At 31.4% G+C, this 19,070-nt stretch overlaps 1 protein-coding gene across 1 annotated transcript; it reads right to left on the bottom strand.

Moving 5' to 3' along the window:
* Positions 1-7,892: 7,892 nt before the first annotated feature.
* LOC115697301 (BEL1-like homeodomain protein 9) lies at positions 7,893-12,432 on the bottom strand. Its single transcript, XM_030624247.2, has 4 exons — positions 11,099-12,432; positions 9,143-9,519; positions 8,974-9,034; positions 7,893-8,870 (listed from the first exon to the last, which is right to left on the bottom strand). The coding sequence occupies exons 1-4, from the start codon at positions 12,020-12,022 to the stop codon at positions 8,265-8,267; spliced, it is 1,968 nt and encodes a 655-aa protein (XP_030480107.1). The 5' UTR covers positions 12,023-12,432; the 3' UTR covers positions 7,893-8,264.
* Between the last annotated feature and the right edge of the window lie 6,638 nt (positions 12,433-19,070).

Raw genomic sequence — 19,070 nt, 5'->3', positions numbered from 1 at the left:
ACACCTTTATGACCAAACAAGGGTTCAATAGAAGCTACTATGACCACTGTTTGTATTTTAAAGGTTCGAAAATTACTAAAGTCACTTACTTGCTACTTTATGTGGATGATATGCTAATAATTAGCAAGGAGAGGTCAAATGTCAACAAGGTCAAGGATTTGCTCAAGTCGGAATTTGAAATGAAGGACATAGGTGTGGCTACTAAGATTTTGGGGATCAACATTCAAAGGGATAGAGGCAAAGGGAAACTCATGCTACATCAGGAAGACTATATCAACAAGATCATAGAAAAGTTTTCTATGAAAGATTCAAAGGTTGTTTCACAACCGATTACCAACCAATACCTTATGTCTAAATCTATGTGCCCTAAGACCAAGTTAGAACAAGAAGAGATGGCGAATGTTCCCTACTCTAATGCAGTGGGGTCCATAATATACTTGATGGTCAGTACTAGACCTGACCTTGCTTATGCAATCAGTGTGCTAAGCAGGTTCATGTCTAGTCCTGGAAAGGAGCATTGGAAAGCCATGAAATGGCTTATGAGATACTTAAAAGGTACATCTAAGTTGGGATTGGTCTATCAGGGTCACCAAACACATCAGAACATCGAAGGGTTCACTGATGCAGATTATGCGGGGGACAGGGACACTAGAAGATCTACTTCGGCCTACTTTTTCTTAACGGGGGGAAATTGTACTAGTTGGAAAGTACAATTACAGCCAGTAGTGGCGTTGTCCACTACTGAATCTGAATATATAGCTACTACAGAAGCTATTAAAGAGGCTTTATGGTTAAAAGGGCTTATGGAGGAGCTGAAGTTAATGAAAAATGAGCCTATAATCTACTCCGATAGTCAGAGCAGCATCTATTTATGCAAAAACCCAGTTTTTCATGATAGGACAAAACACATTGAAATAAAATATCACTTTATCAGAGATAAAGTTTCACAAGGACAGATTGGGATAGACAAAGTGCCTACTGAAGTGAATCCAGCAGACATGGGCACAAAGGTTGTGTCCCTCAATAAGTTTAAGCTTTGCTTAAGCTTATTGGGGATTGACACAGGTTGGTAAAACCCTTAATGGGTTCGAGCTAAGACCCTCAGATACACTCAAACAACACAGAGTTTACAGTGAGCTGTTTATATGGGGTTTAGGTGGAAATTGTTGAAGTAAACCCCATATTAACCACACTGTAAAACCAGACATTTACAAAGAGTTTACAAGCAGTAAAATACTAGGTGGCCTCTGGCCTCTATTTACCTAGACAGGTTTATAAGTTAATTAATAAAGTTTGTTTAAAACTTTATTATTAACTCTTTTTCCTGTATTCCTCTACAACATATATAAAAGGCAAAATTACAACAGATCAGATTAAGATTTTTTCAACACAATACCAGATCAGAGACAACAACACAAACATATCAGTACAAACATCAACAATAGAAAATTAGAGCAAGAACAACAAAAAAGGGAAAAACAGATCTGGTTTTACAAGGGGGAACCGACTGTTTTTTTTTGGGCTTCTTGGAAGAGGCTTACAATGGTGTAAGCTTTGGAACCTAGGTGGTGGTTCGGAGATCCAATAGCCAGGGGTGTGTTCATGCATCAAAGAAGAGAAAAACACAATAGTTAGTACTGTGATTAGAGAGAAAAACAGAGAGGAAAAAGGAAAAACATTGTAATATATATTCGGATTACCACTAACCTTTGTGAGTTGGAATCCATGCTTTGTAACTCTTGAACATTGAAGATTCATAGTGGAACGAGGCGAGCTCGAAGAGGACGTACCCGCACAATTTCGGGGAACCTCTATAAAATTTTGGTGTGTTCTCTCCATTTTATTTTCTGCATTTACTATTGTGTTTATACTATTTTCTGCTTGATTTTTCTCTTTGTGTTCTTCATGTTCTTCAAAGAAGAACATAGAAGAAAGCTTGGTTGAGGTTGATTCGTATTGGGCTGTAGACTATTTTTCTGGGTTGTGTTTATGATCTGGAATGGATTAGTATATAGGTTGTGTTGATTGTATTTCTTTGGGTTTGATCTTGGGTGCAATCGGGTTTGATTCAAACTGGGCAAAGGGATTTTTCTGGGTTTATGTTGTGGTTATCTCTGTACTCTTCAGAGAAGAATGGAGAAGGAAATAACACTCTGCTAGGGTTTTTTATTTGTGTGTGCCGTGTGTATGTTTGTATGAAATGATGCTTATATATGATATGATTTAGGGTTTCAGCTTGGTGAATAAACGACCTGTAGTTATTAACTAGGGGCTGTCGTTTAGGTTCATCAAAAGGGAGTCAACAAAGGTGGTTTGACTGGGTTTTAAAGGTCAGATTTGACCATTTCTTTGACTAGTCTTTGCTGTCTGTAGGTTATATATTAGGAATAAAAATCCTACAATTAACAATACGCATCACAATACTATTTAAAGTAATTGGGATAGTGGCGGAAAACTACCTGAACTATATATTTTGTTACACTTAACCCTTTAAACTAATTTTTTGGTGGTAAAACCCCCCATAGTCACATTTTGTGTGTACACAAGTCCAGGTAATTTTAATTATTTAAATATTATAAAAATAATTTTAAAATAAAATAAATAATTTAAAAATTACAAAAATTAAAAAAAAAAATCTTTTTTTTTTCTTCCTCTTCTCTCTTTTTCTTTCATTATCAATTGATCATCACCACCACCATTATCACTATAACACATTCACCATTGTGCTACCATACTCACCATTATAAAACCCTAACCAGATTCCAAATCATTTAAGGAACAAAAATAACCAGATCAAAACAGACCAAAGATGCCGACACATATAAGAATCACACTACTATAGGAATGTACATATAGAGCTTTGAATATATAGATATAAAAATAGTGAAAACAAAGTGCACCGTTGGAACCTCTGAATCCAATTACGGCTAGATCTAACCTTAGAGCAAACAATTCGTGTACAAGTTACTCTCGAGCTCTATTTCTCTCTCTTCTTTATCCATCATCATCACCACTTAGAGAGCTCTGTCTCTCCTCTCTTTTTCTCTCTATTGTAACCAAGAAAAAATTCCAAAACTTACCATAATCAAAATTTGGAGAAAAAAGAAAAGAAACGAAAGGGAAAGAAAAGATTATCTAAGAACCCCAAAGCTTCTGATCCCTTTTGTTGCAATCTCCTACTTATTCTCCGGCAGTGAACGACGAGAACGCCAAATGTTGTTCACCTCCAGAGAAAAGAGCAAGAGATATGTAAATAGTGAATAAGAAAAAAAAAAATAAGGGAAAGAGAAATCTGAGACCACCTAGGCGTTGGGGATCTCAGATCTAGGAATTTCAGGGGTTGGGGATCTCAGATTTAAGATTACCAGATCCTTTTGCTGTTGGTCTAAGGTGTTGGGGTTCCTTGGGGTTTTGGGAACTTGGGTTAGACACTTACTGTCGTTCGGGGTTAGGATAAGCATCGATCGATTGAGAAGTGTTTAGAGTTATTATTGTTCTAAGGATAGTAGAAGAGGAAGAAGAAAGACAGGGCAACCATGAGGAGGAAAGAGAAAAAGAAAAAGAAAAAATATATATATTTTTTTATTTTTTAAAAATTACTTTTAATTAATTTTTATAATAATTAAATTATGTGGACTAATAAAATAATAACACGTATATAATTATGTATATATAATCCACATTGGTAGTTAATTGTGGAAATCTAATAGAATAGTAAAAAGCAAAACAGAATGTGAGTTTGGAGGGTTTGATCGCCAAAAAATAAATTTATGGGATTAAGTATAACAAATTGTATAGTTCAGGTAATTCTGCTAGGGCTGAACATCGGGCAAGTTTACCGGGTTTCGAGTTCGCAGGTTTACGGGTTTTAGGTTCAAAAAAATGAAACCGAACCCGGACCCGAATAGGGCACGAGTTGGCAGGTTGGCAGGTTTCAGTTGGCCGGGTTGACCCGGTCAACTCTTTAAAAAAAAATTAATTTTTTATTCAAATAATTATTTCTTTTATTTTTTTTATTTATTAAATTAAACATATATAATATAACAATAAAATAAAATAAAAGTAACATAGTTATATATATATATATAAATCAGCAGTTCTTCCCTTGAAAGAGTTCTCTTCAAGAAGCTTGCAATATCGAGCAAGAAAGAACATGTGGAACATAAAATCCAACTCTGGCAATGCCACAATATAACTATGTTAAAAATAACATTGATCAACACAAATTATTTTTTTAGGAAACACAATCCACTAACTTTCACTATAGTTACATAAATTTCCATTTTGCTTCGGTGGAAGGATATGTTATATTATTTTATAATATAATAAAGTATAGATTAAAATGTAATAAATATATGTGAATAATATATATTAAGTGTATGGTAAATAAATGTGTAACCTATTATTTTATAACCTACACTTTTGTGACCTACATGTTGTAACTTGGAGAGAAGTTACAATTTGTTGTCACTTGTAACTCATGTGTTGATCACACATTATTAGCGTAATATAAAAGGGTTGTTATACAATTTGATGATAGGATTTAATGGTATGAAATATAGTTGTTACAAATTATATTAATACTCATTTATATGAGAGAAATAATGTGTGTATTTTGAATTTTAAGTGTGATCACCTAAACATTATAAAATGAGGTCTTTGGTACTCATTTGTGAGTGATCAAGTTTTCTTATATGGTTTTCTTAACATTTTAATTTGAGAAAATAAATAATAGAGTGGTCATAACTTTATAAATTAGTTTTTAAAATTTCCACCATTGCACTTTATAGTAATTAAATAAAATAGTAAGTACTCCCATTATCTTTTTCTTTTTTCTTTTTTCCATTAAAAGAATACAAATAAAGCACTTGCATTAATTATTGCAAAATATGTAATTTTTCCTAAGAATTTAGTAACTAGAGTTATCCATGTAGTGATGCATGAACAGAAAACCCTTTTCTCACTGATATCTTAAAAAGCTTGTAACCTCAAAGGACCCGCCAGTTTTTCTATTCATCTTTTTGTATAGAGAATCCACTTTCTCATTCATCAATTAAAAAAATTCACATATATATGTTATACATATAGTTATTAATATATTTATTCTAAGTGATAGAACTACAATCATTGTTAAAGCTTTTTCTCCAAACGAAAAAGTACCGCACCATGCAAAAAATATTCTACCAACCAATTAATGTTTATATGATAATTTCTGAACCAGTTAGGGAGCCCACTATCCAATATTATAAAGCACCAAATAAAGATTAAAGAGAGATATTTTTCATATTTTTGGAGGATATTAATTTGGACGACTACTATAATTATAGAATAACTCTTAGCTATTTAGTACTCTAATCTTGGTACTCGATGCCAATGTACTCGAACATTTAAAAGGGTTGAATAAAAGAAGCAGAGAAATCTATAGAATATGTAGAACATAAGCAAGAACGACTAAGAATTTTTGTACAATTATGCTTTAAATAGTCATGAAAATAAGTCTAGATGTGATTCACATAATTTATTTTATATGATCCTAATATTAAAACATTATAGATACTTTGTCAAAAAAAAAAAAGTGGCTGTATACATATAAACTTTCTTCTTCCTGTTACTTTTTTATTTTCTTTTTCTTTTCATTTTGATTGTTTATTGTTTTCAATAAATACATTTTAGTTATGCTTTGTATTAATATTATATAGAGTACGTAGGTGGGATTTGGGGGAGATCGATTATCAAACAGTTGACATAATCTTACAAAATTTCAATAATAAATAGGTATTGTTTTATTTTTTTTCTTTTTTATAGAGAAGTACTTATTGTATTTCATTCCTCTTATATATTTTATTATTTTTCTACAAATTAGCGATGTGGGACTATCTAATATCCCTCTTATGATGGTAGTAATTTTATTTGCTCACCGTCTTGGACAACTCAATCATATGAGACTCTTTTTTTATGGCTCACTATCCCTGATCACAAGTAGCTCTTTTTACTCTACTTTTTAGATCGGTAATTTTTTATGTGGCTCTTTTTTATTTTTTGGCTCTACTTCGATTATTTTTTATTGGGTCAGATAGTCGCTAGAGGTATTTTTTTATTTGTTTTGCTCTGATACCATATTAGAATTTGGGATAAGGTGAATCTCAAAACCAATTGGCAATGAGAGGAGTAGCTCATTCCTCTTATATATTCTATTATCTTTTCACACATTAACGATGTGAGACCATTTAACAATTATACATATCAATTAGAAATACAATATAATTTTTTTTTTACATGTATCCATGATTATTCGATCCAAATACGTAGGAATAATTATTCAAATGAGAAAAATAACTAGAGCGAATAATAGCCACTCTACACATATGCAAGTACGGTACGTGACCATTCTTAAAATAATAATGAAATATCTTTTATTAATTGTATATTTAATTTATTCCATTTATGCTATCATATCATATATTTAAATGTATTTTTTAAAACTTTATCAAATTTATAGATACTTGGTTGAATTTTCTTTAATGTATTGGTATGTTTTATTTAATGTTTTTAATAATATATATGATTAGATTTTAAGTTTGAAAATCATTAAAATATTGTTTAATTAGATTTTAAATTAAATTAATATTAATTGTTTTAAAAAAAAAATTGCTACATTAACAGTTATGCATAACTATGCCTAGTTTTTCTCAATATTTATTGATTAATAGTCACACATCGATAATCATTAAAGCAAATATAGTTATATACTTAACCTAATAATAATAATAATAATATAAAAAAGTTCTAAATCCACAAAAATTCTCATTCCAAATATCAATTTAAATTAATCATATAATAACATTTTCTTTTAGAAATAAAAATAAATAATAATAATATAGGACATTGTGGTCCGCTCCAACAAATTCGAAGTTTGCTTCAAGATCATAGTATTTATAGTTTGTTTATTATTTTTAGGGAAATTGGCGGCTTACATTTTAATCAATCAAAATTAAGATTTTACTTTTTTTATTTATCAAGCTCTTGATCTTTTCTGAATGAATTGTGTTTCAAGAATAATAATAATAATTAATTAATTTTTTATCTTACTAATTTTCTACTTTTTTTTTTTTTTGTCTTATTTTATATGAGTTGTTCTTAAAATTTTCAAATCTAAAAAAACTTGACATATCTCTGGATCCCTACTTTCATTGAAAAATGAGGATTAAGTGAAGCTAAAACAAAAACAAAAGACATTTCGATTTTTCAACTGATCTTTCATGGTTGCTGATAAAAACTTTGTGAACATTTCAATATCCATTGTTCGTCTCTAAATAAATTGGATGTTTATACCAACTAACAATGAATTACAATTTTCATCTCTCTTTTGATTTTTGAAATAAATATTTTAATTGATATCTGCTAATCATATATATAACCATTACTACCATACTAAGAAAGTTTATAGTTATACTTATAATAAGCACCAAATGACTGTTATATAGAAAATAATTGCAAGGCAACACTCAATTAAATGAGTAATTAATCACTTTATCAATAGGTTTTTATATAATATTAATTAATTATATATATTTTTATACACAAGATTTCATTTATTATCATCCTGGGCTTTTTTAATTTAAGAGGGACATAAATATAAATATTCGATGATGCAGATTAAAATATTTTGAATGTTATAAATGCAGTTTCGATTGAAGTTAAAAGTACAAATATTCTTTCACAATCGAACCCATTTGATTATTTTGGGTTAATTAATTCAAGCTTGAATGATGATAAAGTATAGGAACTCATTATAACGTTGAGAATTCAAGCAAGAACTGGGAAAAAATTAACACAGATTACAACTCTAGCTAGGGCATTTAATTCATTCATGCATATAATAATAAATCATCTTAAAATGCCACGTCAATACTTGAATTAATTGGTTTGACATGGTATCAATTTCACTCTCATAATAATAATAATAACTTTACACAAGAATATAGCAACCAATCCTTTTTCTTATATAAATATATATATGTTATTATATATATATATGTTGTTGGCATATTTTCAATAGAAGGAAAAATATAATATACATTGGGAAGTATACGGACTCTCCCACCTTTTCTTTTTCTTTACCTTCTTCTTAACCATATTATAGTAAAGGAAATAATTTCCAACCAATCTAAGCTAGCTAGCTTCTTAACCATATTTTGCAACTTTGTTAGCAACAAATATTTTTACCTGATAGAGCTCCAAAAATTGCACATTCTTCTTCTTTTTCAGCCTACAAAATCATGCAAAAGTTGCCCTCCCATCACATGATGATGATCTCTACCGAAATGTCGATTTTGAGCTTCGAAAGCACCCATGACGTATCCCTCATTGTTTCCCTCAAGGCCAAGACCAAATCTTTGAGCTGCGTTTATAGGAAAGGGCTCTGATAAACCAATGGTTCCGCCGTTATTTTGGTGAAGTCCAAGTGTTAAGGAAACTCCGTTGCTCCCAATACCGGACATGTTCATGGCAGTGGCAGCAACGCCAACTTGATGGTGGTGATGATGGTGATTATGAAGATGAGTAGGCAAGTTGTCGTAAGACATGTTCATCTCTTCGCTTACTCCACCTGCAGTACTATCCATGACGGTTGGTACATCGCTTCTAGAACGCTTCAACGTAGTGTCGTGAACCCTATGCATTGAGGTGGATGGATTTTCAGACGCTAGATTGTTCGCTGATGAAGCTACATGTTCTTGTGCGTTCGGCCTCATTGTGTTTCGATCTTCTCTGTGTGAAGCTTTCTGAGCTTGGCGTGTTTCTAGCATGTGTATTTCCTCCACCATTGGCTTCCATAGCCTCACTCGAGCATTGATAAACCAATTTGAAACCTGTGGATTTCACATTAAAATTTTGTTTGAGAAAACATCACTAAATATCCAATGATAAATAAAACACAATATTCTAATTTGAGATTAGTTATGGTAAGCAGACCTGGCTTCTTGATAGACCAGTTTGTTTAGCCAACATTAACTTGTCCGTATCCGTAGGATAACTGTACACATCAGCCAACAATTGATACAATAAGGATTCTAAAGCTTTGACATCCTTGAAATACTCCATTATAAAACATAAAATTAATCTATTCCAAAATTTTACTTACGGGTGAAGGAAATGCTCGAATAACCAAGCGCGTAGGACAGTAACAGCACGCTCGGGAAGCCCTCTTTGGGGTCGCCACACGGGTTGGTGGTCGAGGAATCCTGAGCCTTGAATCGGTCTTTGGCTGTAAAGATTACCTCTATTGCTGTTTCGAAAAGTAGGAACTTCTTCTTTGCCATGATGATTGGTGTGAGAGTTATCCTTGTTGGAGAACTGAAGTTGGTCCATAATTGCACTTTTCAAGCACTTGAAATGCTTGGTCATGGCTTTCACTGCCAAATTGGCGTAAGGAGCGGCGTTGCCAAGCCCGGCCACATACTCGAACGATGTTACCACTGTCTGCATCTGTTGATAGTATTGTTTGTACCTCCTGTAGACCTAAATCAAATAGATAAAACATCTTTCAATCAGCAAGATGACAATCCTAGCTATTTTCGCCATTAGTGTTACTTTGTTAGCAAAGAAGGCTTCCAAACCCCAATTCCATAGTTTAATCCTTCTGGCTGTTATTATGACCAATTCATATAAGAATAATTTAATACAAAAATTAACATTAGAATAAAGGGTGTGGTGAACACATTTTACCAAGAGACTCCATACTATGCATAATTAAACAATATAAATGCTGATTTATTACAAGACAAGTTCACAACAAACACAATACATATTAATCAATCAACCAAGCTAGTGATATGAGAAAATTAAAAATAGCAAAGAGAGAAACATAGAAATTCTATTCTTTAAATATATAGTATATTCTCATCAGCTTCTCAAGTGATTCATTAACATATATTGAGTTGGGATTAATGCTAGAAGCTTATATACATTACAATCTTTACCATAAATTTATTTCGTGACCATGAAAATAAAACCCCTTCAAAACTCAAACAACTTTACAATAATGACCATGCATCCATATATATATATAGCCTTCTCAGTCACCCCCAAAAAGCAATTTCTAGGTACATACAATACATAAATTGTCTACAAATTAATTATTGAATACAAAACTGTACTCTACATGATAAACACACTACACTAAAAGAGAAAATCATATATAGTGAAGAGCTAGTTAATCTTAGATACATCCCATATAAGAAAGAGAAGATATAGATATATGTGTGTTATATGTATGGCCAAACAAATAGGGCTATAATCATCATATTATACTTTGGAATCCAATTATGCTTTTCTACACTATTTTTTGGAGTATAAACCTTTTTTCAAATGGATTACTTTTATGAAGCACATATCTATTATCTACACCCGAGAACTACTTATTGGACTTGTTACTAATCACTTATATAGAACTAATTCTAGGGTATGTCAGAACACTTTTATAACGCCTATATCTCACTGCATATATTCCCCCCTCTTATCACCTTTTCCAAAAAGATGTATTTTTGCGTTCACCAACGCCAATCTAATTATATACTTCTATATAATATATATGTGTATGTATGTATGTATGCCTTTAAAACAAAGAATCTAATGCACAAAAGAGCGCAGTCGTTTGATTTGAACAGCTTATAAATAATCCAAGAATTAGTACTGTGCATACATATCACTAATGACCACACAACTCAAAGAAAATCTTCTGGCTCTATCTTTTATAATACATAGTCAGGAATAATAATAATTATATATATATTATAAATGTTATCATTAAACATTAATCATATTATTATTTTTTTTATTATTATAATAATATACCACGATGATCAACATACTCAGCTGCTACAGTGACAAAATTCCTGGGTTTCATAAAAAACCCATCTCCAAGAAAGATCTATAGGTAGTAGCCCAGACATTAATCACATCGAACAACTAAATTATCAAAATGTATAACCAATTAAAATAAATGACACTGCAATTAGACCAAAACGTAACCCATTATTATATTTTCATCATAGAATAACCCCCCAAAAAAAAAAAAACTGAAATCATATATATGTACCTCATCAAGCATAGAAATAAGCCTGGACTTCTTTTTCCGACTACTCTCGCCACCATCGGAAACACCACTACTAAGCTCAACATCATCAACATTAACTCCTCCACTGCCGGAGCTCAACCCCTCTACCGGACTCTCCATAAGAGTAGGATCTGCGGCAAGTTCATCACCGTAAACAACCCTACTTCCTCCTCCGACGTTACAAAACTCTTCAAGTAACTGCTGTGCCGGCTTTAAAAACCTTGATCCCTTCAGAATCGAAGAGTAGCCCGTAAATGGGCCAAGAGGAACGGAGCTCCTAGACCCGACTCCGTCGTCAGCAACCGACCCACCACCAACAACGGCCAGCGTGACAGTATTAGCATTATTATTAGTCGTAGACCCTCCACCTCCTCCTCCTCCGTAAAACGCTGACCCGAATCTCTGTAGGTTGAGTTCCAGAGGAAGCTGGTGGTGGTTGTTATTATTGGTATTGTTTTGAATCCGGGTCGGGTCGTGGTGAGAAGAAAGGGAGAGGGAAAGCGGTTCGGGTTTAAAAACGGCATTGTTGTTGAAACCCTGTTGGTTTTCGAAATCTCTGAAGCTTTGGAGTGCTTGGGAAGAGAAGAGAAAAGGGTTAGTGTTGATATCTTGGATAGAGGTCATCGGATCCATAAACGGATTTCGAGAACCGGAAGAAGAAGACCCGTTGACCAAACCCATTAAGTTGACCACTCCTTCTTCTTTAGTACAAGATAGGAAATCGGAGGAGGTGGGATCGTATGAAGTGGCTAACGGGAGCAAGCCACCACCGGAGCCGTGAAAGTTTGCGGTAGCAGCGTCGATGCAAGCCGAAACCGGGTTTGTAGAGGAGTGAGTTGCTACGACTCTGAGCTTGTCTCTTCGGCTTTGTTGTGGGACATGGTATGGCTCGAAACCCTCCGCCATAACTAGATCAGAATATATCAAATATAGCTTCTTTTTTTTCTCTTTTCTCTCTCTCTTCCTTATAAAAAAAATAAAAATAATAATTTAAGAGAGAGAAAGAGAGATTGGGGTTTTGGTTTTGGTGATGACGATGACGATGGTGGTGGCGTAGGTTAACAGATGAAAGTAGTGTGTACGTGAATATTGGAGAGGTGAAGTAGGACTATAGGAGGGAGGGGATTTGGTGCGTCAACACAGTAAGTAGGACTAGGAGTTAACACTGGATCACAGTCTCTCTATATAAATCTCAGTTACATTATTTTTTAACAGAAAAAACTTAATAAATCTTTCGAGTGAGAGTGAGTGAGTCTCTGAATCGCTTTCTTTCTTTAGTTAAGTGTTTGAGATTTTGAGGTTTGAGAAAGAGAGAGAGAGAGAGAAGAGAAGATAGCATAGGGTTTCGAGAAACCGGACCACCACCGGCTACTTCCGGTAATAATTGAACTAACTGTTGCTGTCAGATATTTCTGACAGGTTTTGGCTTTTGTCGTTTGATTAATAACCCCTTTTATTCAATTAATTTTTTTTATTATTAATTTGTGATGAGAATTTAATTTAAGTTACTTTTTTTTTATTTTCTTTTTTTCTTTATATGGATGGTGATGACGCACGTGAGAAGGAATAGCGATGAATGAAAGGCTGAGTTTAGCCTTCTCAACACTCAATAACTCTCACTCATCTCTCTTAAAAGTCCTTTTTTTCTCTTTTGAATTTTCTTCTCCATTTACGAGGCTAATTATATAAATATACATATTAAAGTGAAAGTGAGACACATATACTTCTCTTTATTAACTTTCTAATAATAGCGTATCTTCAAATTAATACACTTAAATATGTGTATTATTTACTAATAAGAGATAATAAAGATATTACTACTTAACAACAAGTGTATAAAATGCATTTACCACAATAATCAATGACAAGAAAGATAAAATTTAATTAATGGACTTGTAATTATACTTGTACATATGATTTTTCTTACGTGGCAAATGCAATATTGTAATATTTGAATGATTAGCTTTAAAAATTCACTTATATATATAGGAGATATATATCTAGTGTTGGATTTGGCTTATAATTATTAAAATCTACTTTTACTACGTGAGACTTTTTTCTTTCTTGCCTCGTGTGAAAAAAAGTTAAACTTGGATTTAAATTTTAAAGCACCATCTATATCCTCCTTTTACCACTTTAGGGTTAGGGAATTGATCGATTAAAAGGGGAAATTAATAAAGAATGAAAAAAAAAAACAATAATCATAATAATATTGTAAGTAATGTCCTAGAATTAAAGGTGATAAAATTAAAAAGCAAAAGTGTATTAGAAAGAGGGGAATTGATCTAGCTAATTAAAGGCCGAAAGGGTAATTAAGCCAAATAAAAAATAAAGGTTAAGTTGTGCATGTCAATGTGATTATGATTACACGTAACAACCTAATTAAGTAGTACTTTTCAAGCTAATTGTAAAACAATAGAGCGCCTACTTCATCATTATTAATCCAATTAATTTCTTTTATTTCCTCTTTTAAAAAAAAATTAAGATTGAAATTTAGACATAAGATCTCGATGTTTCAAATTCATAAGCCATTGACTTTTACTAATAATGTCCTATATTTAGCTTCGTGAGTTAGATTCGATTTCTACAATAATAATAAGTACTGTCATTAATCAGAAAAAATCAAGATCAAAACGATGGAGAAAAAAAAAATAATAGGATTAAGTATAACTGAGTCTAATTGAAATAATTAACTTTCCCGTATGAAAGTTTGATGAAAATCAGACTCATTTGAGTTATACTTAATTTTTTTTTTTATCATTATGAAACATGGCAAAGCTGTCGTCCATTATTAATCATTTTAGGAAGTTGAAAACTAATTTTCAAAGAAGATAATTTTCACATTTGACTAAAAATAAAATTTAAAAATCCAGTTAGTTAGTTAACTTCTCAAATAGCACTTGACTAATTTGATTAGTTGAATGTGTAAACATTACTTTAAAAAAAAAAAAAAAAAAAAAAAAAAAAAAAAAAAACTTTAGTAGCTAGCTATAAAACTAGCAAGCAGACACTAACACATATAGTCTTCTGGGGCTAAAAAGAATATTTGAAAAGTTATATATATTTTTAATTAATTTATTAAATTATGCACTAAATTTATAAATAAGCCCCGCCAATATTTTCAATAAATTAAATATATTTACTAAGAATAATTATAATTTTTATTCAAAGTAGACAATAAAATTTTCACGAGATAAAAATTTTGAATTCATCACTACTAGCAAGTAATCATATAGATAAAGTTTTTTATCTCTAATTATGATGAATATATTAAAATAAAATTATTTAATCGTTTTACTGGTCGTTTTGGGTGGTAACTAATCAAACGAACCCTCTCTTAATAAATATTATAAACATTATTATAATATGATATATAAATTAAATTAATTAATAATAATATACATTTATGATGATTATGGTTAAGTAGTTGCGTGTTGAACGTTAGGGTGACATAAAACCCATTACCTCAGTGCTGTGACATTATACCATCCATTGAGAGTTGAATCGTATGTCCCCACTTATGTATTTATTTCACACATGTACACAAATAAATAAATTAATTATTAAGGAAAAAAAAAAAGATTAAACTTAAGGTTGTTGTCGTATCGTGGAGACTATATATATATAGGTAATAATCATAATATGTATATGCCAAATTAAACAAAGCTACAAGAACTTTTGCATGCATTCTAATACAATTCGTGACACTCATATTTAACAATTTACATATTTTATTAATTATTTTACAATATTTATTCATGATTGATTGATTGCGTCCACATACCCATACCATGATATCTTTTCCTTGTTCTTCTTATTTATCGTACCATACATACCCTCTCATGAATTTTAAATATACAATGTCCACCGATATAAATTTTGCACCAATAATGTAGACATTAATAAGTATAGATATTGAAATTGAATAGAAAAAAATATTATAATTAAATAAATGCATCTGTGGACATTAATTAATCATCATAAATATATAAAGTAAAAATGGTGTGATAATACCCATTTACCGAGTATAATTGATTCATTTTGTCTGCATTGTGGGAATCTAATAGTTAATTACATACTGTATAATTTATTTATTTTAATGAAAATATGGTAATTGTCAAACTACATATGAGTCTAGGTGCAGTCGAATTTTTAAGAAATTTTTACACTAAAAATACAAAAGGCTAACTTTATTATATATATACTACAACACGGTAAAAGCAACTTTTATACACTTTAAGTTTATTTTATTACACTTTTACCACTTGCACACACAATCTTGTGGGTATGTCTGGAAATTATTCATGGCGGAAGTAACCCAGAAGACTCCAACTGCTCTACCGTGAGACCCATTTTCGGTGAAATCCACTGCCATCGCTGCCGTCGTAGCATGTGGGTCGGGAAATCCACTGCCATCGATCAAATTCTTTGATTTCTTCATCTGGACCGTTCTCAGTTTCCGCTCCCAAATTCCCAATATTTGGTCAGACAATCGAATTGGTCAGTCCTCGCCACTGCAAGGGTTCCAGACCATTGTCAGCTTCTTCTAGCAAAGATCTCCCCATTTCTATAAAGCTGAGAGGATTGAATTGGGCCGAAAATGCGCGCGTATTCTGGTCCTGAAAGAACCAGATCGATAGCCTTTTGGAAGATGGCTTGGGAAATTGTTGGTTGGCTTAAAATGGGTGAGAATGATTTGGAGATGAAATTGAATGGGATCAATGTAAGTCTAACTAATGCTTTAATCACTTTGATTTTGCAGTTATTGAATTCTGAGAAAATTTCTGCTTTGCGTTTTTATAACTGGATTAAAAATTCGAAACCTGCTCTTGGTCGTAATTATGACGTTTGCAGTTTAATAGTTGATAATTGTGGAAGGTTAAACTATTACGAGACAATGACTTGTACTTTGAATGAGTTTAATGAAAAAGGAATTCGCTTGACTCAAAATGCATTCCGGTTCATACCGGAGTTGGCCTCAGATGGGGATTCTCTCAAGAATTACGTGAGTGAAGTTGTAATGATATTGAATGGAGTTGGTGGAATGTGTCGATCATCTGGAGTTGGAATTTTGGGTGGGGAAATTCTTTTTCTTTTCTTGTAGTTAAGTAATGTACTCTTTCTCACTCTTTAGCTTTATTATAGGTTGTATACAGTTGTTTAGTAGTTTTATTATAGTTTTGCTACTTGCATATGTTATTTCATTATAAAATTAATATGCAACTATTTGCACAAAACTTACTTTGTATAACTACTATTTCTTAGTCCCCGTCATATTAAATTCCAGCACAATATATAAACTATTATAAAACGATAATGCAACTATAAGGCAACCAAAAAAAAAATAAACAGACTTATACGTAACTGGTTGTACCTTAATTCGAATTTACTCTTCTTATTGTGTTTTTAAAAAAATATATTTATATTGGAAACCAGTAATCAATCAAAATGCAACTGTATATAACGTAGATGTATTATTCATGAGATTTTTTTAAAAAATTTCAAGTTTTTCCTGTACTTAAGTTTGTATACAGTTGTTTAGTAGTTTTATTATAGTTTTGCTACTTGCATATGTTATTTCATTATAAAATTAATATGCAACTATTTGCACAAACTTACTATGTATAACTACTATTTCTTAGTCCCCGTCAAATTAAATTCATGCATAATATATAAACTATCATAAAACGATAATGCAACTATAAGGCAACCAAAAAAGAAATAAATAAACAGACTTATACGTAATTGGTTGTACCTTAATTCGAATTTACTCTTCTTATTGTGTTTCTAAAAAAATATATTTATATTGGAAACCAGTAATCAATCAAAATGCAACTGTATATAACGTAGATGTATTATTCATGAGATTTTTTAAAATTTTTTTACGTTTTTCCTGTACTTTAGTTTGTATACAGTTGTTTAGTAGTTTTATTATCGTTTGTCTACTTGCATATGTTATTTTATTATAAAATTAATGTGCAACTATTTGCACAAAACTTACTATGTATAACTACTATTTCTTAGTCCAAGTCAAATTAAATTCATGCATAATATATAAACTATCATAAAACGATAATGCAACTATAAGGCAACCAAAAAAAAAAAATAAACAGACTTATACGTAACTAGTTGTATTTTTATCGTTTTGGTTTCATTTTAGTTGTTTTACGGTTTTGAAACGATCGCGGTATTTTCACCTTCATGGTTCGCTCTGTACAGTTGAAGGCTTAGTGCATGTGGTATTTTTGTAAATATTTGTATGTGGACTGTATAAATGTTTAATGGGCCGGCCCAAAGTATTTTTGTAAATTTTTTTCCTTTTTTGTATTTTTTTTGTTTTTTTCCCAATTTTTAATCTATTTGTAATTTTTTTTTTTTGAGAAATTTTTAAAAATATTTTTTTATTTTTTATTTATAATTTTACGATTTAAAATTTTTATTTATAAAAATATATTTTTTCTTAAATTTTAAAATTATAAAAATATATTTTTTCAATAAAAAATAAAAAAATAATAAGAAATTAATTTCATAACAACTATAAATAAATTATAAAATAACTGAAAATAATAAAAAATAATATTATAACAACTATATTATATAAGGATAAATAAAGAGAAATTTGATTTTCTATACTTAAATATAAATAATATTTTATCCCTAAAACTCATACATATCACCATTGAAAATATATGACTACTTTATTTAAAACCCAAAAATACTCATCTCATAACTCAACCCCATCTCTCTCTCTCTCTCTCTCTCTCTCTCTCTCTCTCTCTCTCTCTCTCTCTCTCTCTCTCTCTCTCTCTCTCTCTCTCTCTCTCTCTCTCTCTCCCTCTCTCTCTCTCTCTCTCTGCTCGTCTACAACCCAAACCGCCCCTCACCACCGTCCACAACCCAAACCCCCCCCCCCCCACCACCGTCCACAACGCCGGCCCTCACCACCGTCCACAACGCCAGCCCCCTCCCAAACCATGAGTTTTGTTAGATTTAGGTTCGATTTTAGATTCAGATCTGGGATTTGGGAAAATTACAGTTTGGGGAAGACGATGGCCCGATGGGGTCCGATAGGCACCCCGATGGGGGGACCGATGCTTGCGAGTTGGGGAAAAAAATTGGGTTGGGGCCCGATGGGGGGTCCGACGGGGCCGATGGGGGGTCCGATGCTTGCAAGCTACGGGGTCCGACAGGTCCGATGGGGGGTCCGATGCATATGCGGGTTGGGAAAAAATGGGGTTGAGTTATGAGATGGGTATTTTCGGGTTTTAGATAAAAGTGCCATATATTTTTTAGTTTGAAATGTATTGGTTTAAGAATAAAATATTAAGGTTTTTAAAGTATAGTTTTTCAAATTTCCCTAAATAAATTATAAAATAATAATAAAAAAATTATTATTTTTACTGAAAAAATATATTTTTATAAATAAAATAGTTGAAAGAATAATAAAAAAAAAATCGTATTAACATAATTTGATAACTTTTAGTCTATTTCATAAAAATTTCATTATTTTATACATTAAATTCTAGCTTTTCTTATAAATAATTATACTAATAAGGACATTTTGTACCATAATCGGGAAAAAAATTGTATATATGTTTATAGGAAAACAAAAATGTAGGGGCATGTTTTCTTTAGTAAGCTAGCAAGTGAGAATTTTATTGCCAACAAAGAACTCTTTTACAAATTGAAGGGGCATGTCTTTGTCTTATATCGTCCATTGGTACGTTATTTAGAGCATTTATGGTACATTTATAAATTATAATTTTTCTTTTTGATAAATGACCATTTATATTGTATAAGTTCTCATAAAATTATGAATACAATTTAGGATAACGAAAATAAGCTTCCAAATAACTATTTCGTGTTTTCAAAATAATATATTTTTTTTTTTATCAATAACAAATATATTATGGTGTTTATATATATACATTTATATATAAAGAATTATTGCAAT

The sequence above is a fragment of the Cannabis sativa genome, chromosome 7, assembly GCF_029168945.1.
Source record: "Cannabis sativa cultivar Pink pepper isolate KNU-18-1 chromosome 7, ASM2916894v1, whole genome shotgun sequence".
NCBI classification, from domain to species: Eukaryota; Viridiplantae; Streptophyta; class Magnoliopsida; order Rosales; family Cannabaceae; genus Cannabis; species Cannabis sativa.
Note: the sequence above shows the minus strand (reverse complement) of the source record. Positions and strands in the feature narration are given on the sequence as shown.

Excerpts from the sequence above, each read along its gene's own strand:
- LOC115697301 (XM_030624247.2), bottom strand. The coding sequence starts at position 12,022 with ATGGCGGAGGGTTTCGAGCCATACCATGTCCCACAACAAAGCCGAAGA. Across the intron at positions 9,520-11,098 it reads TTATTTCTATGCTTGATGAG|GTCTACAGGAGGTACAAACA; the intron begins GTACATATATAT and ends TATTTGATTTAG. Across the intron at positions 8,871-8,973 it reads CTGGTCTATCAAGAAGCCAG|GTTTCAAATTGGTTTATCAA; the intron begins GTCTGCTTACCA and ends TGAAATCCACAG.